At 52.9% G+C, this 24074-nt stretch overlaps 2 protein-coding genes across 2 annotated transcripts; both read right to left on the reverse strand.

Annotated features, from left to right (window-relative positions):
• Window positions 1-122: 122 nt before the first annotated feature.
• IL17RC (interleukin 17 receptor C) lies at window positions 123-11537 on the reverse strand. Its single transcript, XM_068983107.1, has 19 exons — window positions 11245-11537; window positions 10955-10976; window positions 10628-10780; window positions 10288-10362; window positions 10088-10197; window positions 9346-9457; window positions 9029-9073; window positions 7385-7524; window positions 7119-7178; window positions 5321-5375; window positions 5054-5235; window positions 4909-4959; window positions 3489-3534; window positions 3227-3348; window positions 2899-2958; window positions 2325-2373; window positions 990-1085; window positions 846-884; window positions 123-751 (listed from the first exon to the last, which is right to left on the reverse strand). Exons 1-19 carry the CDS (start codon window positions 11347-11349, stop codon window positions 123-125), a joined length of 2151 nt encoding a protein of 716 aa, XP_068839208.1. The 5' UTR covers window positions 11350-11537.
• A 1279-nt stretch (window positions 11538-12816) lies between these two features.
• IL17RE (interleukin 17 receptor E) lies at window positions 12817-20853 on the reverse strand. The gene is made up of 13 exons (XM_068982464.1): window positions 20774-20853; window positions 20354-20513; window positions 20120-20259; window positions 19161-19229; window positions 18005-18071; window positions 16868-17043; window positions 16740-16787; window positions 16610-16658; window positions 16276-16427; window positions 14572-14640; window positions 14041-14092; window positions 13860-13958; window positions 12817-13373 (listed from the first exon to the last, which is right to left on the reverse strand). Exons 1-13 carry the CDS (start codon window positions 20789-20791, stop codon window positions 12817-12819), a joined length of 1656 nt encoding a protein of 551 aa, XP_068838565.1. The 5' UTR covers window positions 20792-20853.
• Window positions 20854-24074: the final 3221 nt, after the last annotated feature.

The raw sequence follows: 24074 nt of genomic DNA on the forward strand, positions 1-24074 counted from the left end.
CGGGCTGCACCTGTCCGGGAGTTAAAGGGGCGCGGGGATACCGGAGGCTGGTGGTAGTTCGGCGGTCAGTAGCTGAGGAGACACACTGGAGACACGGGTGGAAAAATAGCGTCCTACTTTATTCAAGTTCTGACTCCTGCCTCAGGCCCCATCCCGCGTCCTGTCCCCAGGGCCCCCGGGGGCCGGAAACAGCTATCCAGGGCGGGCTGCAGGGCCCGGGACACTTGCTCCGCTCTCTCCACGAGCCGTCGGGAGCGGGGGGCGGCGGGCCCCTGCAAAGTCCCCAGAAAGTCGGGCAGCTGTGAGGGCAAAGAGAAGACTGGCACGCTGCGGAACAAGGCGGGCACGGCGTCCGCGGGTAGCAGTTTGTCAAAGTAGGCCCCGATGTAGCGGCCGGGCGCGCGGCCCTGCAAGAAGTCTGGCAGCACGCAGCTGAGCGAGGCGGCGAAGGCATCGTGCGGGCCGTGCGCCCTGGGCGCCGAAGTGGCATCCTGCAGCCACTCGCGGCACAGCGCCACGGCCCCGGGCGAAAAGAGCAGGACCACCACGCCGCCCTCCTGCAGGGTCTGGCGCCGCTGCGCGTGGAACCAGGCCAGCGCTCCCTGCGCGCTCAGATCGCGGCGGCTCCACAGGTCCACGGCCACGCGCAGCGGCAGCTGGCACAGCGCCGAGGCCAGGACGCCCACCAGGCGCTCGAAGGTCGCGTCGTCGGCGGAGTAGAGGAGCAGAGCCGCGCGGCTCCGGGAGGCCGCTGTGGGAGAGAACAGAGCGGGAGGGAGACGTGAGCTGGCCCGAGGCCCGGCCCGCTGGGGGCGGCCCCCCGCCCCGCTCTTGCTCACACTCACCCCCCGCGCGGATGTTCTCCTTCAAGAGCCTCAGCCACCCTGCGAGGGGAGAGGAGCGGAGGCAGCTAGTCAGCCCGGTCCCCGCTTTCTCCTGGCCAACTTCCAGTCCTGCCCCTGGGGAATGGGGAGCTGGGAAGCGCTCACCTTTCACAGGGTTCATTTTGAGAAGAAGGAGAAGGAAAAGCACAGCGGCCAAGAGTAAGCAGGCCAGCCAGACCAGGGCCCAGCGCTGGTGGATATCTAGGAGAATGAAGGGAGAAGATGGGCTTGTCAGAGAAATGAAGAGAGTTGCCCAAAGTCAGAGCTCATAGGGTCAGAATACAGGACATAAACACAGATCAATCTACTTGAGTGACCTTGGATAAGTGATTTCACCTTCTGCCTCAGTTTTCACCTCTGTAAAACTGAGATAACAGTGGTATCTACTTCACAGGATTCTTGTGAGGACTATATGTATTGATCCATGTAAAGCACTGAACACAATGCTGGATGGACATAAGTGCTCAGATGTCAGCTAAGATTTTTGACCACACACCAAGGCTAGGGTTGCTGGACTCTTGACCTCACTCTCTTGGATGACTGCAGCAGCCTTCTATCTGGTGTCCCTGACCTCTTTCTTTTTTGCCTCTAACTCATTACCACATAGCTCAGTTGGTAAAGAATCCACCTGCAATGCAGGAGACCCCAGTTAATTCCTGGGTTGGGAAGATCCCCTGGAGAAGGGATAGGCTACCCCACTCCAGTCTTCTTGGGCTTCCCTTGTGGTTCAGCTGGTAAAGAATCCACCTGCAGTGCAGAGACCTGGGTTTGATCCCTGGATTGGGAAGATCCCCTGGAGAAGGGAAAGGCTACCCACTCCAGTATTCTGGCTGGAGAATTCCATAGACTATACAGTCCATGGGGTCCCAAAGAGTCTGACACAACTGACTGACTTTCACTTTCACTTTCACTACCACATGGCAGCCCGAGATCTTTTTAAATGCAAATTTGATTATAGCCTTTCAGGAAGTTCCTGCTATTCTTAATATAAAATCCAAATTGGTTACATTGGTTCCCAAGGCCCTACAATGGCCCTCATGTCATCTCATTACAGAGGTCTACCTCTCAAAACACATTCACACTGGCCACCTTGGAGTTCCTCAAAAAATCACCCAGGGTCTTCACAAAAATGCATCTTTACCTACCCCCTTCATCTAGCTCAGCCTTCAGAGTTCACTTCCAACCTTTCCCCTGAACTTGCCTGACCTAGATCAGCTCCCCTCTATAAGCATTCAGGGCTTTGGACACTGGCATGAGGACAAGGATTGTGTCTCTGGTGATGCTGGGATCACCAGATTAGTTTGTGAATTAATGAAGGAATTACCCTCTGGTTGATCTTAGCCAGGAAAGGACAAGGCCATTGTGTGTGCTTCCCTGGGAATGGTCCCTGTCAAGATTCCAGCTCCCGGTACAGATAAGGGCAGTTCTTGTAATACTCACACTTGTCCATGGGGCAGGCCCAGAGCGCTCCCAGGTTACTGTCCCACAGCTGTAAGATACAAACAAAAGCAAATCCAGGGCCCCAGCTTGGTGTTCCACACCCACCAAGTTCCGGTCCCAAATCTGCAGCCTTGACATGCATATTTCCCCCTACACACAGCAGGTTGCCACAAGCTGCTCTGCTTTGCTCATGCTGTGCCTGTTTTCTGGACTGTGCCTTCCTCCTGGTGCCAGAACTGGCCCACAGGAGGAGACCCTTACTTGAATGTCCCCTGGAACCCAAAGCTTAACACATTGGTTATTGACTGTCTTAACCCAGTGGTTATCTGTTTGCTGGTTTCTTACCCAGCAGCGAGCAACTTGGGGACAGTGGCTCAACCCTTAGCTTCCCCTGGGCTGGACAGAAAACAAGCACATGGATGGATGGCTGCTGGAGGACAGTGAGGAGGACCCTGACCCAGAAGGGTTCTCACTCTTTCCTGCTGGGCACAGGAAGAGGTAGAAAAAGTTTAAGACAGGGTTTGAAGCCTGTTGCCTTTTGGCACTGGGAAGGGCCCTCCTGCCACCTACTTACCTGTAGACACTGGCCCGACTGCACGTCTTGTAGTAACTGCTCTCCAAGGCGAGCTGCCCTCTGCCAAGCCAAGGAGTGGGGGCTGTCACCTAGAGGCACCACACCTAGGAGACCACCAGGCTACAGGTGGGCAGAATAGTTGGGGAGGGGGGCTGGGAGACTTCTGAGAGGCCATTGAGAACAAGGTCCAAGTCTAAGTCACCCCCACATCCCAGAGACCAGCACAGGGCTTGGCTTGGAGGAGCGGAATGTGAAGAGAGTGAAAATTTGAGGTCAGGTGTGAGATGGAGCTAGAAAGGGACATGGAGGAGGGCCCGCCATCCCTCACCGTGGATGCCCTGCTGAGCAGTGGGGTGCAGCCACTGGGTTCCAAGGCACAGAGGGAACCATTGTCCTGGGGGCCTCGTGTCTCCACCAGCAGCATGTCATCCTTGAGGGGCCCCAGGGAGTCTGGAAAGGGTGAGAGCCCACTCTGAGTTAGACCCAACCCAACCCTGCTCCATGCCTGACCTTCACCCCACGGGCTGGCACTTCCTGGGCTCACCCCATTGCAGTGGCCTTGCCCCAGCCTCCCCCGAGGTCCCACTCACCAGCCCACAAGCACTCTTGCATCTGTAGCTTCTCCCAGGTGCTCACCTGCTCAGAAGAGGCCAGAGTTAGAGACATGAGGAAAAGAGAAGCTGAGGCCAGAAAAATCAGAAGAGAAGGAAAGAGAGACAAAGGGGAGGCCTGTCGGGTTGGGGGAGGAGGCGGTCTGGACTCTGGACCTGAACTTAGGCAGATCTACGTTCAAAGCTGGTTAATGAGGAATCACTCCATCTTTCTCAGCCTCAGCCTTGTGAGGTTATCTGTGCTGACGGGTCTGATGGCCCTAAATTGCTTCCCTGTTTAATCTCTAAGCTGTGTCTGAACTTTTTTGTGATTCCATAGATTGTAGCCCACCAGGATCCTCTACCCGTAGGATTTCCCAGGCAAAAATAGTGGAGTGGGTTTATTTCCTTCTCCAGGGGATCTTCCTAACCCAGAGATCAAACCTATGTCTCCTGCATTGGCAGGTGGATTCTTTACCACTGAGCCACCTGGGAAGCCCAGACTAAATTAGCTCTTTTCATTTCTTTAAAAAAATAAAATTTGTTTTTGAGGTGGACTATTTTAAAAGTCTTTATTGAATGTTACAGTATTGCTTCTGTTTCATGTTTTGGTTTTTCAGCTGCAAGGCATGTGGAATCTCAGCTCCCCAGCCAGGGATCAAACTTGCACCCCCTCCACTGGAAGGCAAAGTCTGAACCACTGGACTGCCAGGAAGTCCCTACTCTTTTCATTTCTGATAGCACTTTATATACTCCCTTCTCGTCTAACCACCTTTTCAAAGAAGACTCATCTGACTGCCCCTCTTGAAACTGCAACTACAACCCTCCTTTATCCTTCCCCATCTTTTTCTATAGCAATTATACACAATTATAACAGACTATGTAATTTACTCATTATGTCTACTGTCTGTCTTTTTCCATTAGAACATAAGCTCTCTAAAGGTGGGAATATTTATTGGTTTTATTCACTGACACAGCTATCCCAAGAGCCTAAAACAGTGCTTGGTGTATAGCAGGTGCTCAATAAATCTTGAATTAATATTTTTATAACCACCTTTGAAGTTGTAAAGCAACCCATTTCTCCAGGTAGGGAAATGGGATAATTATAACAAGTATCAAAGCAGCTAAGGTTTGCTGAACATTTAGTTTGTGCCAGTCACCAAGGTGAAGCACTTATTTAATCTTCATCTATGAAGTAGTTACTGTTATCATCCCAATTAAATACATGAGGAGACTGACATTCAGACAGGTGAAGTGCCCAGGCTCGCATGCCATGCACTGCTAAGGTAAACAGTGGAACTCCTAAAGAGGGAGTCGGTAACCACTTTGTTCCAGGGACCCAAGGATAAAGTGGATCCAGAAGACTAGGGGTCCGTGCAGGTCCTGTCCCCAGCTCAGCTCTCTGGCGCCCCCTTCTTGCCTGGACACAGACGTTGGGGTGGCCTTTCCGCAAGGGGAACTCAAGAACCTTCTGTGGAAAGAGGGTAATGCATGAGGTCATGAGAGTGGGCTCCTGGGCTCCCATTCCTTCCCCAACCCCAGGAACCTCCTGCCGCTTCACTTACATTCACTGTAACGTTTTCTCGGGGCAGCGGCGGGACCAGCGGCAGGCAGGGGCCCCCATCCAGTGCCTGCCAGCACAGAGTGGCCTCAGCGGGCAGCGAGCACGGCGCGTCTAGCCGCCAGCCCCGCGAGGGAAGCAGCTGCAACCGGGCAGCGCGCCAGAGGTTTCGGTGTGCGCGGGGGTCTGCAGGCAGAGGACAGGTCACTGCACTGCTCACCAGCAGGTCCCTCCCGCACTGCTCCCACCCTGGCAGGACCTGTTCACTCACCCTCCCTAAAGGGGCAAATGCTGGTCCTGACAGAGTCGGGCTCCAGAGGCCACACCTAGAAAGGAAAGAGAGCTCCGCAGATCAGTTCAACCCAGCCAACCCTCTGCTTAAAGCCCTGAGGATGCATTCATTCAGCCCCAAACAGTCAGCCCTCCTTGGCCCTCCTTATCCACTTTCCCTCATCCTCAGATTAGAAATATTTGGGGAGAAAATTCCAGAAAGTTGCAAAAAGCAAAACTTGAATTTGTCTACACGAAATTGTTTACATAGCATTTAGGTTGTATTCGGTATTATGAACAATCTGGAAATGATTTAAAGTATATGGGAGTATGAGAGTAAGTTGTATGTAAATACTGCACCATTTTATATCATATAAAGGACTTGAGAATCACAGACTTTGGTATCCACAGAAGTCCTGGAACTAATCCCTCTAGGATAGTGAATATAGAGGGAGGACGTATTTTACAAATATATGGTTTTCTTGTTCTCTGCAAAGCCCGAAAATTGCACACATTTATTCTTTCAGCAATCCCCATGCCAACATCTGGCAACATCTTCACTCAACAAATTTTTAATGAGTACGTACTACGTGTCTTAGCACTATGGTAGGCATAGGGACATTCGACAATTAAATCCACAATCACTTTGTAAGAACACACTACTTGCCAGGCACTGTGCTAAGTGTGAAGGACACATCCATTTATTCTCCATTTATTCTTCCAATAGACTTTTTAAGTGTACCCATTCTTGGCTTAGCCTTGTTCTAAGCACAGGAGAAATAGAATAATTTATTCAGTAAACCTTTAAGAGCACCTACTATGTAGCAGGCATTGTGCTTGGCAATCAGAACATTTATGTCACAGCAAACATTTCATGAGTGTCTGTTATATGTCCTAACACTGTGCTAAGCAGTAGAGTTTCACGTGTTCATTCATTCATTAACTTAACAAACTTGATTAGCACCCACTACATGCCAAGCATTATGCAAAGCTCCAGGGAAATTACTAACTTTGAATAGATTATTATTTCCTTGCCTTCAGGGAAATTACAGATTCACAGTTGTAGTAAGAATAAAACATGTATACAAATTAATAAATCAAGCACTCCATTTATTGAGGATTTGTCTTGCGCAAGAAGAGACAGGTACCCAAATAACAAAAGCAATGATAAATAATGAACAGAAAAGAGAGAAATGCAAGAAGATTTGGAGACAGGAGAGGCCAGGAGTTTGAACAAAACCTTTCGGAAAGAGGTAACATTTGAACTGGAAGGATTAGGGTGTATGAAAAAGAAGTGAGGGCATTTCAGGTAGTGAGAATGAGAGATGTTAATATCAGAGGTAAAACATGGGATCTGATGACCAATTAAATGTACAGAGGGAGAATGTATTATTATAGCATATATAAGCTGGAAGTAACACACTTCCTTGTAACAGCCCTCTTAGGCTGGTACTGTTATTCTCATTTTATTTATAGGAAACAAGCTCAGAGAGGTGAAGTGAATTGCTCAAGGTCACAGAGCTAGGAAATGGCAAGAATCAGGATTCAAATGACTCCGAGTTCATAACACAGGCTCTGCTCTCCAGGGAGGCCCAGAGAGGGAACTAGAGGAGTGGCAGAAGCCTTCAAAGGGCAGAAAGAGTGTTCAGGGCATACACAAGCAGAAGACACAGGACAGCAAAGGTCAAGGGGGTCCAGCCCCCCTAGGAGCCATAGATTCCACCAGGCAGGTGAAGACTAACCCTCTCACCAATTCCCTGATCCCCTTCCCCGGGCCCCCAGCCGGATTCTGCCCCTACCTGAATACAGAGGCAGGGGACCAGGTCTGTGTGGTTCAAGGTAATGGTCTGTGGCCCAGTCTGTGGGATAAGTAGAAGGGGAGAAGCTGGAGAAGATGAGTAGGAGGAAGGCTGCAGGCCAAAGTTAAGGACACTCGGCAGGCAGCTATTTCCCCACCGATGATCCTTGCTTTGACCGTGGGTGGCTGTGTCCTTTTCAAGGGTCCCCTGTGATAAGGCACTTGCAACTTTAGCATGGGCATGGACTTGGGGAGGGGAGGCCTCACCAGGTTACTGTGCCACCAGGGTTTTATAGGGCCCTGGTCCTGGTTCCAGTACAGGGAGAGGCCAAAGTGCTGCTCCTCAGAGACGTCCAGCACCAGGCGCACATTCTCACCATCTGCAGACACGTTGAGCCAGGGCAGGGCTGCAGGGGGATGCAGAGACAGTCTTCCCTCACCGCTTCCGCACACCCAAGCCTGGGTTATACCCAACCACTGCCCTTTGGAGTTTCCTTCAAACCCCTTAGACTAGGGGGACCCTGAAGGCCAGAGCCTGTCTCCATCGCAAGCCAAACTTTGGCCGCACCTCAGGATGGAGCCTGTGTAGATCCCAGTAGGGGGTCTGGAGATGGCTCTTCTCCTTGTTTCTCCCTCTGCAGCCAGAAAGTACCCTGTAGCCACTAAAATAAAGCATTCTCCTCTGCTCAGAACCTTCTGATGCCTGCCCTCACCACCTCACTCCCACAGTAAAAGTCAGGGTCCTTACAATGCCTTCAAGTCCCTCTCGTCTGGCTGCTGTGACCCCTCTAATCTCATTTCCTAGTACTCATGTCCTTAATTTACCTGCTGCAGACACACTGTCCTTCTTACTAACACTTAAACATACCAGACACACTGCTGCCCCAGGCCCTTCGCACTGGCTCTTCCCTCCACATGGAACCCTCTCCCCTCAGATACGCATATGGCTCCTCCCTCACCTCTTTCAGGTCTTTTGCTGACTGACCACTGCCACTCCCAACCTCCATATCCCTCTTCCCTGAATTTTCTCTGTAGCATTAATTACCATCTAACTTACTGTATATTTCACACTTGGAAGTGTCCTCTGTCACGTCTACTATGACCTTGACTCCCAGCTAGAATGTCAGCTCTGTGAGGGCAGGGATTTTTTTTTTAATTGGTTTATCTCCAGTGCCTAGGGATATTCCTTGGGCAGAATAATTACTCAATAAATATCTGATGACTGAGTGAATCAAGGTCTACTGAATGAATAAAGACATGAAATCCGTGATGTGTATCTGCATATCAAAGCCCTGGTGCTGAGCAGTCTTAAATGAATTACCAAAGAGGCATCAAGCTTAAGTTTAAGAAACTAAGCAGAAAATGAAGTTGAATTAACTTAAGAGTTCAGAAGCCCCACAGTGTTTCTGTCTTGATGTGCTGGTAGTTACACAAGGGTACACATATGTAAAAATTAATTGAACTGGAATTAAAATTAGTGCACTTTACAGTTTTCTGTATGTATGGTACACCATAATAAAGTATTTTTTTAAAAGGAACGAAACAAAAGTCCAAATAGTCCATGTGAAAAACATCATCAGAACCTTGAGATCCTTAGCCCTTATTTTATGGTTTAAAGCTATTTTTATGTTGATATATTGGGGCGGGGTGGGGGTTACACCATAATCCTGACCATGCTTTGGGCCTCTGGATGTCTCTGGTATGAACAAATATTTGTTCTAAGGAGTGAGAATTCACCTTTGAATGCCTGGCACTGAGTAGGAGCTACTGTAGATCATGTGTGATAAATGAATGAATGAGCTCTGTGAGCCTGTGGGGTGTGGCAGCCAGACCTGAAGTTGACTCCCAGGGTCCCTCCCACTCCAGAACAAGCCCCTCCCTCCTCCCAGCCTGGCTGGACCTAGCTCCTACCCCAGCAGCTCTGAATGTTGTCCTGGACTTCCAGACCCCTGCAGTCTGGGGAGAGATCACAGAAAAGCCTCCAGTGGGGTTAGGGGCCAAAGAAAAGAGGGGAGCAAACCAACCCCTGGGAAGACTCCCTGTCCCCTCAATATCACCCATATCTACTTCAGTGCCCACTGGGGAGCAATGTCACCTGGGGAGGCTGGGGGTGAGAGTGCCTGAGTGAAGTTGGGACAAGGGAGGGGGCAAGTGCAGAGGGGCAGTGGCCAGTGGGGAGAGAGACAAGGGGCCAGACTTGGGGCCCCTCAGGCTCTGGGGTCACTTACCAGGGAGCTGCTGCGTGAGATTGAGTTCCTTCTGGTACCTGGGCTGAGTGTAGGACCAGATTTGCACCTCAGCCCCCAGGGCAGCCTCGAAGCAGTCAAATACTACAGAGCCCTGTGAGGAGAGGGTGGCGGAAGGCTGGTGGTATAAGGCTCAGAATCCTCTCCATGGACCCCTCTCCACTTGCCCTCTGCCCTGTTCCCAGCCAATGACTAGACTGTATGGCCCCAAATTCCATCATGTCCTCAAGGACTCTAGTGCTAAGATACACACCTTCAGGAGGAGTGGCAGCAGGGCCAGTTAAGGGATTACACCCACCCACTCAGTTAAGGGATTACAAAAGAAAAATTAAACTTTCTGAGACTCTTCCAAGCTGGGCATTATACCAGGTATTTTACATATATCAACTCATTTAATTCTCACAACAGCCATATGAGATAGGACTATTCTTTTTTTTTTTTTTTGGTGGGGGAGGCACATCTCATGGCTTGTGGGATCTTAGATCCCTGACCAGAGATCAGACCTCAGCAGTGAAAGCTGGAAGTCCCAACCACTGGACTGCCAGGGAATTCCCGAGGTGGGACTACTCTTATTCCCACTTTACAGACAAGCAAACTGAAGCATGAAGGACTGAAACGACTTGCCCACAGCCCTGCCGAGATTAGGACTTGAGATAATGCACATGAAAGTACTTCATGAATTTCATCTTTAGGAAGTGGTTAGCGTTTTTATTATTTTGCATACCACAGACTGACCAGGCTGCACGAGGGCAGCGGGCACTTGCACCTCCAGCAGGACGCAGTGGGCAGTAGGGTAGGCCTGGAAGGAGAGCACGATGTGGGCCTGGAGAGAGGCTGTGAACAACAGGGCGGGGAGGTGGTCAGGCCCAGGAGGGAGGGCAAGGCTCTGGGCAGGGACAGCTGGGTCGGCCAGCTTCTCCTCACCATTCCTAGGCTCCTCAAGCTCTGGGTCAGCTGCTCTTCTAAACTTCTCTTCATCTTCAGGATCTTCCCAGTACCCTGGAAGGGCCCGAGAGCAAGGCACAGCTCCAGCCTCGGCTCTGGGTTTGGCTTCCTTTCAGGAAGCTCGGTGCTTGGAAGCAGAGGCCAGGCCTGGGGCCTGGGGGGTGGGCGGTGAGACCAGGCTGACTTGGGGGGTGTGCACTCTTCCAGGAGAATCTGAGGATGCTCAGGCTACCTGACAGACTCCCCCCGCCCTGTCCTCGTGTCCACATCAGACACACTCACGTGCACCCAATGCCCAGTCACAGGATGACAGGCTCACCGTGCACGGCCAAGTGGACGGCCACACGCACACAGAGGTCACAGTCAGTCTCCTCATGGCACCTCAGCACCAGCTCTGTCTGCAAGCGTGTGGGCACCAGCACGGGGCCTGGGGCGGACACGAGGCTCCCAGGCAGGCAGAGCACGTCACCATCTGTGTGTGAAGGGCGGGGTAGGTGCTGAAGCCTCTCAGACCCAGAGTCTGGTTGCACCTGACACCCCCGGAGGGCCAAGGAGCTTTGGGCTCTCCCTAGGCTGAACAGCTCCCACCCTCTTCCCTGCTGCCAACCCAGAAAGATCTTTCCTCTCTAAAAGTAGAGCTACTCACCCCAGAGGTGACAGGACAGGCCCTGGGAGAGAGGTAAAGACAAGTCAGAGTTTATGCTTCTGAATCTAACATTTCCTCCGCCGACTCTTTCTCCCTTTTTCGAGTCCCTCCCAGAAGAACTCAGATCTAGCTCTTGCCCCCTCCCCATTCTTCTCTTACCCCATCAGCACCCGACAGACCAGCCAGGGCGGTTCTGACAGGGATGGCAGTGACAGGAGCCAGACTAGGGCCTCGACAGCCCCAGACCGAACCCGGAGTCTTCCTCAGCCCACCCGGGGCCCCAGACTCACCGGAGAGCAGCGGGCCGTGTCCTGAGGCCCCACAACCCTCTCAAGAGAGAGGACCACGGGGTTCCGGCCCAGAGCCAAGGACAGAAGGAACCAGGGCACAGGCATCTTCCAGGTGCCAGGCAGCACCCAGGCCTGAGGCCCTGTCCTGCGCCCCCCCCCCCCGAGGGGGGGCAGACACCACACCTCTTCTCCCACTCAGCCGCGGGCCTCGAGGTAGGAGAGGCTGGAATCGTTCCTCAGCCTTGGGGTCCCGGCGCTGGCCCGCTCGCGCTCTCCTCTCCCGGGAGTCCTGACTCCAGGCCAGTCCCGGTCAGAGTGCTTTCGTTTTGGCTCCTGGCAGGCAGCCGTCTGTTCCCGCCCCGCCCGGTCCCTCCCACCGACACCAGACTTGGGAGCCAGCAGCCCTGGATTGGAGTGCTGGCTCAGTCCCTCCTCCTCTTCCCCTCCTCCTCCTCCTTCTCTGCGGACACCTGGCTGGGAGGGGCCCCTGGAGAGGGTGGTGGCCTAATGGGTGAGTAAGGGAGCTCTTACTCACTCTGGGAGTCCCTGAGGAGGAGGATTCTGGGCAATCCTGGGTCATTTTCACTTCCCATATGACTCTGGGACTCCGGGTCCCTTCCCACATTCTCCTTGGGCCTCACTGTGGGACAGGAGCACTAAACGCACAAGAAAGTGGGCTTCTCATCACTGCTTGGCTGATGCTGAAGTGTGGCGTCGGGGGGGAGGAACCCAGAACCCAGAGGCAGGAAGACAGGGTCCTAATTGTGCTGTTGCCACAGGCTAGCTGCGTGACCATGGACCCACACCACCTGTTTTTCTTTTTTCTCTCTGAAGAATCACAGTGAGGATCAAGATCTCCAGATCCCTCTTTGCCTTTGTAGAGGCACTGCTTGTGAGAACATGACAAACGTGGATATGGATGTGGACACAGAGGATCTGGGCCCACAGAATGATGTATAATCACCCCTGGGTAGGGTAATGCTGACCCTTCCCCCAGCTCAGCACCCTGGGCACACTGAAGAGGCACCTTGTGTTTCTTAGCTTACCCATCATGTTTTCTTTTATTCATCTTTCTCTCAGTCTCCACTGTCCCACCTCTGCCCCCACTACCCAGGGTCAAAGACTTTCCCTGGATCCAGAGCCCTCCCTCCCTCCAACTGTGGGCAGGGCCCCCTTCTGAAAAAGGTGAATCCTTAGCCCCAAAGGGGTGTTCTGCCCTCTCCCCCTGCCCCCTCCACCCCCACTCCGTCTGGAGGCGCCTCCCAGTCAGAACTGCCATCTCTCCTGCCTCCCCAAGCCCTAAGCTCTCCGTGTGGACTGGAGCCTACGTGCACTATTCTCTGGAACTTTTGGAGAGAGGAAGTGTGATGATCCCCACCCACCACAGGACAGAGGTCAAGGGCGTCCTCGGTAAAGAGAGACTCTCCCTGAGGGTTCTGAGGAAGCATGAGCAGGAGGAAGAGGCTGAGCACTGGGGGAACGTGGGGAGTGGGCAGGGACGCTGAGTGAGGGGGTTCCAGCCAGTGGCCCTAGGCCTGCAGTCACAGACATCCTGACTGTGCTGAGCTCTGTTCAGCCATGGTCGGCAAGTTTGGCGGCCTCCAGTTCCAGCCTGCGGCACAGCTCCACGCGACCCCGCAGGCGCGGCCGGGCGACGAAGCAGCCCCGGGTGGTGGCTTCAGTAGAAGCCCGAGCGTCCAGGGCGTGCAGCAGGCGCGGCAGGTCGTGCAGCAGGCGGTAGCGGGGCAGGGCGCGCAGGGGCGGGGGAATGTCTCCCTTGGCGCAGAGACGACTAAAGTAAACCAACAGCAGCAGCGGGCGCGGGGCGGCGTGAAGCAGGGCGCACAGGGGCGCAGCGCGAGGATCTGGGCCGCCGGTGGGGCTGGGGCCAGCGCTGCTCCACAGAAGTACCACGGTGCCCCGCTCCCGCGCCACACGCGCCCGAGCCTCCCAGAGCCACGGCAGGGGGCCGACGCGCGCCACCCGAGTGCCCTCCCAAAGGTCCACGATCACGTCGCGCCCACCGCCCAGCGCGGCTCGCAACAGTTCAGCAAGTGCTCCCACCAAGCGCCGCTGCGCCTCAGACTCCGCCACGTGCAGCAGCAGCACCGGCGGCGCTCGGCCCGGGCCTGGGGGCGGGAGCAACAGATGAGCAGGGTGCGGGGCTAAAGGAAAACGCAGCCCTCTCCTCCCAGGCCTCGGGGCTACCTGATAGAGTTGAACGTCACCCCGCCTCCACCTTCCCTGTTCCTCATCTGCGCCAGGGTTGGGTACCCAAGGCAGCTTTAGTCTATAGGGCACCTTTGGGCTAATTTAGATAAAGGTGCCCCGGAAGAGGCAAGGGCCAGGGCGACAGGTGCAGCGCAAGCTGCATTTCCACCGCACTTGCCTCTTGCCTAGAGACGCCGCAGAGAACTACCTGCAGAGGGACCTTTGTCCTGCTTTAACCATCTCTGCCCACTAGGGGGCCTAAGGCTAAAAGCCTTGGTAACACAGGACGGGTGCCCACAGCAGGGAGGAGGCTCTTTGGGAAGGCATCCTCGGCAGGGGAGCAATGGGAGGGCAACTGGCCTAGGAGCCAAAAAAGTCCCCAGGTTACCTCCCAGTGAGCTTACCTGACAGTGGACGCCGGCACGTGAGAATCAAAACAACTCCCAGCAGGGTGGTGAAGGCCAGCAGTGCCAGGATCAGGAGCCCCAGGCGTCTGTGAGAGACTGAGTCAAGCAGGGTGAGGCGAAGCCCAGCTCCTCTGTGCCCAGCCTCCCTCTCACTCCCCGTCCCCTCCCCAGAACTCACCATCTGGACACAAGAGGCGCTTCCAGGCAAACTGGACATCTGACCTCCACACCTGAGGGCAGAGAGCCCCCCACCCTTGTGAGCCAAGGTAAACCCTTCTCCCGGGGGAAGCTGAATGAGGTGGGAGGATGGAGAGGGGGACCCTGGAGAGGGCCTTCCTCTAGCACAGGGTTTGCGCCTGGGCCAGCTTTGGCAAACTCAGAAAGTAAACCCAAAGTGCACCAGGGCACCCACGAGGAGCTGCAGGGGCACAAGTCCTGACTGAAGCAATCAGACGCCACTGAGCTCCCACCCCAATTACCATGTCTGAATGTGGACACAAAACACCAGGTTTTCTGAGTTTTCAAGAAACGCTGGAAATCAACTTTTAAAAATATGACGTCTCCCACTAATTAAATGGTGGCAACTAATTCCAATTTCGAACACTGTGCTGGCCAAATCAAACATTTTTACCGACTGGATTTGCCCCGTGTGCCACCTGTGGCGTAGATGCCAGGGGTGTGTGTGCAGAGTGAGGGCAGAACTTCTTACCAGGACACAGCCTCCTGGCCTCAGGAAAGGAACGATGAGGTCTAGGGTCACTGGGGTTGAGCCCCGAGTCTGTGGGAACGAAGAGCAGAATGTCCCCATAGAGGCAAATCTGGCTCCGTGCAGCCCGAGCCTTTGCCCATGCGGTGGTCTTCCCTTCTCCACGCCACCCCCAATCCTACCAGGCTTAGGGCCAAGTGCCACCTGAACAGGAAGCCTTCCTAGGCTTCATTCCCAGATCCTGCTGATCATTCCCAGATCTGAACTGTGGCACAGATACACATTAATCAGGCACTCATCAACAAACATACTCTAGGTACTGACTCTGTACCAAGCCCTGAGGAAACAAGGTGGGCACAGACATCGGTTCTGTCCTCTAGTAGCTCACAAACCAGATCGTTAATCTCTGCCCTGCAAACCTGGAGGGAGAGCTTGTCCATTGGAAAGAATGTAAGTTGTAGAATCAGGAGACCACAGCTAGCAAAGTCAGGCTTAACACTGCCTTTGTTGTTCCTAGCAGTGGGATCTTTGCATCGAGATAGACTACCTTCCTCCTTGAGCCTCAGTTTCTTCATCTGTGTATAATGGATAATAATCCTTACGTTACTGGGCTACTGAAAGCCTCAGAGGGGAATATGCAGGTGGATGCCGTTTACAGTACACAGTGCAGTGTGTATTCATTTAGTAGTAGTGCTTATTTATTACACGATAGGCTCCTTACGGGCAGAGGCTGTGTTACATGCTTTTCTTTTATCTCCCAGGGCCTATTACAGAGTGGGAACATAGTGGGCACTGAATAAATGCACGCTGAACTGACGGCCCATCTACAGGCAGGATGTGGCTTCACCCTGCGTTCTGGGGGTTAGTTAGGGTGGATCAACCTCCATTCTTTGGAAACACCCTCCACCCTGTCCCAGCCCTTCCTCAGCCTCCATTCTCCAGCCAGCTGTGAGCGGGTATAATACAGTGGCTCTCAAACCATGGTTAAACTCAATGATGTTCCCAGCTCACAGCAATAAAGGAGTCCTTGGATATAGCTCCCTATTTTAGGTCATCCCACATGATTTTGTCTTAAATCTATAGCATTTACTACCATCTGTCTGCTTGGGAGCCCTCAAAGACTATAAAACAAAGAAACAAGCTGCATGTGAGTAAGAAAGAACTGAAAAGAGCGAGCCATGCTTAGTCAGCTTGGTGCTGTGGTTTTGCGGATATATTTGATGGTGGTTTTTATGTCAGATACACAGGAGAGAGTCTGCTAGTTAGCTGTTTTTAGTTCACATGATAGAGTTAAATCTGTCAGTGGTTCCCAGTGTTCTGCAAAGAGCACTTCAGCTTCCTGGGGCTCTGTCTCCCAGAGACAGAGAACTCCTGCCCGATGCCTTGTGGAGGCAGGCAGGGGTGTGTGGAGAACAGCTGGTTCAGGAGAGGGCATCAGTACAAAATGTGGTGGCAGCTGGAGTGGGTCAGAGAGCAGCTGGGAGTGGGAGAGCCAGCCTCTTGCCTGTTTATCCCTGTTGGTTCAGAAATGGAAAGGCCTAGAAACTGCTCCATCGAAGACTCCACTGACTGGCAGAGAAGGCAGCTGAATACAGGCTTATCAAGTCATTAAATCAGCAGATGCTGTAAGTCAGATATTTGGTTGCCTCTCCCTGATGTGTCTAATCAATAGGTCCCAGTGGGAGACAAACCCTGGCTAGGCCATACCTGGCTGACGCTGTACACGGGGGGCACCACGCTGTCCTGCCCCAAGCCTGGGTAGTTCCAGGCAGCACTGAAGGTGACATGTGTCCTTGAAGAGAAGTGAAGGACCACCTGCTGGGCCTGGGTATCCATGCTCACATTCCAGGATGGAGCTGCTGTGGAGGTGGGGAGGGGCGGAGAGCGTCAGGTGAGAGATGATGTTTTTGTGGGAGGTTATAGGAGCTGGGCTGCAGTTGACAGAGAAGTTTAGGGCAGGGACAGAGTTTGGCTTCACCACAGTTGTGTGAGGGTGAAATGGTGGGAGAGGGGTCCCAGCCAGGGTCACTTATTGGCTCACCGAATGTCCTGTGGGGGCATTCAACGTGGCTGCTGTTTCTAAAAGAGAACTGAGAAATCCAAGAAGAGCATGTCAGCAAGCTCCAGGCACCATGCACACCCTTCCCGGCCCCTGTTGCCCATGCTGGTACCTTGAAGCAGAGCTGGGGATGCAAGTCCACTTTCTCCACGATGTACCACTGTTGGGGGAGAAGAGAGTTGAGAGCAGGGCCCCAGGCCCTAGCCCTGCTTGCCCAGGCCCTAGGAAGGCCTGACTCACCCCCTCTGACTCTTGAGCCACGGCATTGGGGAGGTCTTCGCAGAGGGGGGGCCAGACCCTCCTCTGGCACAGGGAGGCCTCCAGCTTCAGTGGACAGCGGAGTGTCACGGCCATTACCATCTGATTGTGCTGGCTGTGGTCAGTGAAGTTCATTGACTCCCAGAAGTCTGAGCCATCTGGGCAGGCAGCAGGGGCAGAGAGTGAGGCCCAGGAGGCCTGAAACTGATCCCAATCCCCAGGGCATCAGGAGATGATATTTCTGAAGGAGCTTGGTACAGCCATGGTCTGCCTAGGTGATAAAGGAGCATGCCGCTTCCAGCCCCTCCTGTTACCTTTTATATTTAGCTACCTCCTCTCCTTCTTGCACCTCCCTTCTGGCCAACTCCTTGCTGCTCCCCAAACTCAAAATCTTCGTATCTTTTCTTACATTCCTCTCAGAATTAGGAATGCTTTATCCTCCGTTCTCTTCTTTCTAAATCCTGCCCTTTTTCTGAGCCCAACTCAGGTGTCACCTCCTTTAGGAGACCTTTTCTATCCAGCCACCATGGGCTTCTCCCTACCCTGAGACAACCATCATGGGCTTCTCTGTCCCCACAGGTCATGCCCTATAGCCTATTCCTTAGTTACAATCCTGCCCTGGACCATAGGCTGCTTGGTGCTACTCATCTGTCATGTTTGAGCATCCTGTATCTGCAATTTGGGCTCAACAATATGCATAGATGTCACCAACCACTTTCACATATAATACTGAATTCCAGTCTCATAAGGATTTGGAAAGTGAGGCAGGGCAAGTATCATTATTTCACAGATGAGGCTCAGAGAAGAATGAGTAGCAGAGCTGGGAAGTGAGCCCAGGTCTTCTGATCCGCCCTCTTAGTACAGTGCCTCCTGGGGTGGATATTTCTGAACCTTCCATAGTGCCCAGGACAATGTTCAACAGTCTGATTTAGCAGACATGGTAGTCCATGACTTGCCTCCGCACTGATTCCAGAGAAAGTGCCTCATGCTTTCTGCGGACTTCCTCCCATACCAGTGTAGAGGGTGTGCATGTGCGTGCGTTTGTGTGTATGTGTGTGTGTGTGGGAGAGAGACAGAGAGAAGGTGTGCGTGCACAGGAGTCACATGAGCAGCACTCACAGGCTTCAGGCTGGCCCTGGAAGGGACATTTTTTGCGCCTCACGGTGTCCTCTTGCAGGTAGGATACCTGTGGGAGAAAGGAACAGGAATGGAGGTCAGAGGACTGGCTTTCCCGACATCACTCAGACTTGAATCTCATTCTGGCTTGACTTTGCCTGGACACAAGCTGCCTGAGCTGGGTGGGTACCAAGGAGGGGGAGCCATGTGGGGTGCAGGCCAGGGTGGAGGCACTTGGGGAGGAACTCCGGACTATAGCAGCGAGGTCAGTGAGGGAGGGGTTGAGTCCTCTTCTCTGGGAGAGGAGAACCTAGCCCCAGAAAGAGACAAATCATGAGGTCCATGTTCCTCAACTTCTGCCTTCCCAGGTGTCCATTCTCAGGAATTCCCAAGCTGCCAAGTGCCCTGCCAGGCCTCTCCCCACAATATCCAGTGGTTGTACCCCTGGCAGGCGCTCCTCATTACATGTCTCTGCCTGTACCTTTCCTTTCATCTCCTTCCTGGTAACACGGCCCCCAGACTTTTCTGTCTAGCCCAGAGGAGCCTTTTTTCAAAAATATATTTATTTCTTTGGCTGTGCTGGGTCTTAGTTACAGCACATGAGATCTTCAGTTGCAGCATGTAGGATCCAGTTCCTTGACAACAGATCAAACCCTGGCCCCCCTGCATTGGGGGTGTGAAGTCTTAGCCACTGGACCACCAGGGAAGTCCCTTAAAAGAAGTCTTAATGCTAGGCGCCCCCAGCCCTATAGGCAGAGGAGGAGGACTGCCATGTAGGGCTAGTGGGAATGGCACTTCTGGAGCCATATGCAACCTTGCAGTAGCCATGAGCCCTCACCCTAACGGCTCAGGACACCCAGTGAAGGCAGCTGTCTATTCTGCTCTGTGGGTAGGCTGAGGCTGGATCTCAACAAAAGCAAGCTGGGTTTGGGTGGGGCTGAGGTTGGAATCACCCCCTGGAATATCCCATCATCAGCAGTACACCTCCACCTCTGACCCAGTGTGAGGCTCACTGTTACCTGGCACCAGTCTCCACCAGCATCTCATTAACACCAGCCCTTTTAAAACCGGACTCAGTGGAGATACACTTGACCAACTGTGCTGTCTGGGTGGCCTAGGAGTGGAGCCATGGACCACCCACACCTTTTCCTCTGCTTACCTCGATGCACAGACAGGGCAGAAGGAATTCATAAGGCAGGGCTACAGTGCGGCTCCCAGGCACAATTTTCTGTGGACAGTTCAGCAAAGGGAAAGATGAAGAGGGGGCTGAGAAAGAGCAGAGGCACCCTGGACAAGGGCAGGAAGAAGCTGGGAACTTACCCACCATACAGCCTGCTTTTCCTCTTATCTGAGGCTTCTTTCTTTCACTGACAAATTTATTCTCAGGGGGTCTCTGTCCTGTAGTCTGCTCTAAGTGTCTCAATACATGGAATAGGGGGAGGGAGGAGCTGGGGAAAGGAATATACATTTATTGAGCCCCTACTGTATGCTAGGAAGGGTGCTAGGTGCTAGAAGCACCAACTCAGTGCATTAAATGCTAGCATCACAATGATGTCGAGAGGCATCATCACCATTTTAAATGTGGAGAGCTGAGGGACTTGGGTAGAGCATCAGTCCCTGCAAATGGCTCCAACTGTATACAAGAGTATCTGTGATAACTGGAGGTTGAGGTGGGATGTCAGGCCATAGGCTGGGAGAACAGGGGACATCTCATTCTCTGAGGAGCAGTGACAAGAGAGAGATCGAAGGGTATCAAGAAAGATGTGACCAATTTATTACTTTCTCAGGGAAAACAACTTCTTGGTGGAACTGAAAAGGCAACCTGAATCTCACTGAGGGTCATTGCACTGAGGTTAAGTGCCATATTCCTCACCTTGCAAAGCATTCATGGTTGTCCCAGGTCTCTACCCCCTCTTCCCTTCCTCTCCTGCCAGGAGACACGGCCCCCTATCTTCTCTCTCTAGTTCAAAGTCTTCATGATAGGCACTTCAGACTTGTAAGAAGTCTTGGACAATTACCATTCCTTTCTGGGCCTCAGTTTCCTCATCAGTACAATGGGTGGGTACTTTGGCTCCAGCCCTGCGTGATTTGGCTTTATAGGCAGATGGCACTCCATACCTGGGCATCGAAGGGATGGCTCAGGTCCTCACACTCCAGTGCCCACTGGTGGCAAAGACGCACACTGACCTCTGGGCCTGGAGGAATGGTCACTTGAATAGCCCTTGTCTCAGGCAGCAAGTCAAAGGAGAACTCAGGTCCTAGGGAGAAGGGGGATTTGGTGGCTTTGTCTCTTGGCCTTAGCACAGGCACCACTACTTGGCTCCACCATCTCCAGTCACATGATGTGCCTACCTCCAAGCTTTTGTGAGCCGGGTCTGGAGAGATCTTCCCCTGCCTCTGGATCCACCGGCTGGGTTCTTTTGGAGCGCAGCCCCTTGTGGGAGGTATCTGGGGAGAGGCTGGAGTTGTGATGGCCCTTCTCAGACAGGCAGCAGCTACTCAGCAATTTCATCTGCAGGCAGACAGCAAGGTTGGCCTCAGGACAGAAATCAGGAACTCCGGCTTCTATTCCTGTCTATGGAGCAGCCCGAGGTACGTCAGGGAAGCTGCCCAACATTTAAGCTTTAGTGTCCCTAACTGTGTAATGGACAGAATAGTCTACTTGAGCTCCACGCTTTCCCTTTCTCTTGGGTGACTGGAGAACAGAAGGAGAGGCCAGAAAGGGAAGGGCTGTGGGGCATAGGGCAGGGCTGGCATTGGCAGGGAGAGTACCTGAGCAGACACTGGCATCCTGTGTCTCCTACGGAACCAGAACTTGTAAGACTTTTCGGATTTCTGCACTAGGAGGTGGAGCCAAGCCCACTGGAGATCTGCACAGGGAGCAACACGTTTACTATCCAGTCCTCCACAGGCCCTCCCCATCTGAAGATGTGACCTGGTGTTGGACAGTCAATCATTTTACATCAGGGAGGGTAATGATCCCAAACGTCTATAGTCCTGCAAGTTATGATACGATCAAAGAGAATTAATTTCTTAAGTAGAGAAAAATCTATGTGTGTACAAAGATTCATAGTAGCATTATTTATAACAGTGAACAATTATAAACTGTCGATCCTTAAGCAGTGTGTGGGAATTTAGTATGTCCCAGGCACTGAGGTAGGCAAGAAAAATGTAGAGCTAAATAAGATCTGTCTGTTCTTTCTTATAAGAACTTGCCTTACAACTAGAACATAGTAATAGTAAATTCACAGAACTGAAACAATTTTAATCCCAAGAATTGGTACCAGCTGAAAGGAGAAACACGTTCACAAAATGATACAACAGAACTCATCAGTAGTCACAGTGTGCTATTTCAGGATGGCCGAAGTCTCTGCTGAGGTTGATAACAGGACCAACATCTCTTTTAGTATGATACATTTTACTTGGCTCACCCCCAATTCCCCCAATTCCCATCTCCTCTAAGAATGGCCCAAAGCGCTGTTTCTCATACCCAAGGGACCTGACACCAGATGCAAGCACCAGCAGTGGGGACGGTGGCAGCAGCAAGCACACCAAGGCTTTGGGGAGAGGGGAGGGGCCGGCTGGGTATGGTGAGGAATCTGGGCAGACCTTCCTGTGACAGAAGAAAAGGAAATCAGACGGTAAGGTCCCAGGACAAGTTGGACTTGAGGCTGAGCACTGCCACTTACACCCCGGCCAAGTGACTTGAGGCAAGTTACAGACTCCTGTAAGCCTCAGCTTCCTCATTCATAAAGTGGGCCTGCTGTCAAGCTTAAGTAAGATAATGCGTAGGAAAATACCTTGTAAAGTAGAAGGTACCATAAAATAGGAAGGATCATTGTTGTACGACTGACGGGTGAGGGACTAGTCAAGGTGGAGTGCCTGGAGATTTACCTGGCTCTCATTTAATCCTCCCCACAGCTCAGGGACAACAGTTTTCATTGTACAATCATTTCTGCTCTGCTGCTGTACCCCTCAGACGCCATGCACTGCCCGAAGCCATGTGTGGAGTATGTGGCAGTGTTGCAATGCAAATCCAGGCTTGTCCTCACTCTAAAGCCTGTGCTTTTCCCCTGATACTATGCCAGTCCTCAGGTAGAGAACAAAAAATTAGAATGGAGGAAACAGGGAAGGGGAGCAGGGCAGGGACTGAGACTCACCAGTGAAACTGCCATCCTGAAAGCACAGGGCCGGGTAGGGAAAAGAAAGGACAGAAGTATAATTAGCAGAGGTTCTCACAGGGGTGTTCCCCCTGCTCGAGACCCATTAACCAATAGTCCATCCACTCTGGCCCTCTTCTTCCCAGGTCCACCCTGCCCAGGCCCTCAGTGCCCTGGGACTATGGCTATCCCTTCAAGATGGTGTAGAGGACACGCTGATGCTGCCATCAGAGCTTAGGGACTGGGTGATAGGAAAGGACAGGCAGCAGAGTGGGGAGTTTTATGAATGAGCCTGTGCACGCCAGATGTCCCCACCAGCAGTGGCAGGCGCACCTTACCATGCAAGAGGCCAGTAGACAGCGGGTGCTCCAGCGGGGAAGGAAGGGGCAGCCAATCCCAGCAGAGGCAGACAGGGCAGTGAGCAGCTGGAGAAGAGGCAGGAGCAGGGCTGCCAGTCTGGGGCTCCCCATGGGCTTCCGTGGGGTCAAGGCGCCCAGTGCATGGCTGCACGGCCCGAAGGAGGGCAGCAGGGCCTGGGCCGGCTAGCTGCGCAGCAGCCGGGAGTGCAGTGCCAGCAGGAGCCCTCGCCTCGGCCTGCCCCTGCCCCGCCCTGCCCCAGAGCTCCTCCTCGATCCCAACCAGCCGGCCAGGCCACATTCCTTCCCCAAGCGCAGGGACGGGGGGACATCTGCCCTTCAGAAAACCCCGCTCCCCTACCTAAAGGGCAAGGGGGCTCTTGCTCTGGCAAAGAACAGGAAAGAGGCGGGTACAGGGCGAGGGGGATGGATGGCAGGTTGCATCTACTTAACCCCTCCTACTCCTGCAACACCCTGTAGATGGGACCCGCCCCTTAGCAGCTCCTGGACTTGGATCTTCCCTGGACACACGCTTCATCCTCTCACTTAGAGGGCCGACAGAGCTGTCAAGCACTTCTGTGCACTGGGTGCTGGAGACAGAGGTGACTGAGCACTATCTAGAGTGGAACAAGAACGCACTGTAGGAGGCACACAAAGCTCACGTGTCCCCCAACGCACCCTGGCCCTACCTGGCTGACTCTCGGGATTATAGAGTAGCTTTCTGATGACCCACTGGCCAGTTCTTCTAGCTCTTCTGTCAAAGGGCCTCCAGCTTCAAGGATCCACTAATCAGTAGTCTGCTCAGGAGGCCCTAGAGTTCAGAGCTGAGTGCTGGAGCAGAGGGAGCGGGCCCCACGCACTGACCTGGTTTCCTGTGGTTTCCGATGCTGACGAGACTCCGTTCTCTGTGGGGACCCTCCCCGTCGTCCCACAGCTTCCTCCTGCTCATGGAGCATTTGAGCTGCTTCAGCTCTCACCTTGGTGACACACACAATGGAAAAAAAGTTGGGGGCACACCTACTGGGTGAAGGTACCTTGACACTGTTATTAGCCCTCTCTACCTTTCAGTAGCTTGACCATAGCTATCTTTAGGCCAATTCCATCAACAGTTTCTAAGTCTTCAGGTCCACTGTCTGAAGACCCCATTGTACCCATTATCCTAAAAATACTAACTCTTGAGTTCCTTAGAAAGATCTTTTCTTATTCTTTATGTTTCTCCAGTGCCTAGAAGTGGATGTCATGAAATAGGTGCTTTGTAGTTGGGTAAATGTAAACTGATGTTTCATCTAAGCAGTTTATTTCACATTTCGTATGTGAATCACTTTCAGAGTTGATTCTCTTAACTATCTTACAAGACAGGTGAGTGAGAATTAAGGAGAGAAATAAGAAGCAGAAAGGAGAATGATTTGGTCAAGGTCTCTAAGCCCAAGGAGCTCCAATTCGGCCAGCCTCTCACAGCTCCTTTCTGTTTTCTCCCATCCTTACGGCCTCTCCCCGCACTGCCTCATGCCCCTCTGCTCCTGAGAGCTTCTAAGGGCCTACCTGACTAAGTCCTTT

Source organism: Capricornis sumatraensis, chromosome 10, assembly GCF_032405125.1.
Source record: "Capricornis sumatraensis isolate serow.1 chromosome 10, serow.2, whole genome shotgun sequence".
Lineage (NCBI taxonomy): Eukaryota > Metazoa > Chordata > Mammalia > Artiodactyla > Bovidae > Capricornis > Capricornis sumatraensis.

What these genes read in the sequence shown, in the direction of transcription:
- IL17RC (XM_068983107.1), bottom strand. Translation starts at nt 11,349, where the DNA reads ATGCCTGTGCCCTGGTTCCTTCTGTCCTTGGCTCTGGGCCGGAACCCC. An exon ending in GGCCTGCCCCATGGACAAGT is followed by an intron (nt 1,086 to 2,324) that starts GTGAGTATTACA and finishes TCATTCTCCTAG; the next exon opens with ATATCCACCAGCGCTGGGCC. An exon ending in GGAGAACATCCGCGCGGGGG is followed by an intron (nt 752 to 845) that starts GTGAGTGTGAGC and finishes TCTCTCCCACAG; the next exon opens with CGGCCTCCCGGAGCCGCGCG.
- IL17RE (XM_068982464.1), bottom strand. An exon ending in CGGCTCACAAAAGCTTGGAG is followed by an intron (nt 20,260 to 20,353) that starts GTAGGCACATCA and finishes CCTTCTCCCTAG; the next exon opens with GACCTGAGTTCTCCTTTGAC. An exon ending in CCGTGTACAGCGTCAGCCAG is followed by an intron (nt 14,641 to 16,275) that starts GTATGGCCTAGC and finishes TCGTTCCCACAG; the next exon opens with ACTCGGGGCTCAACCCCAGT.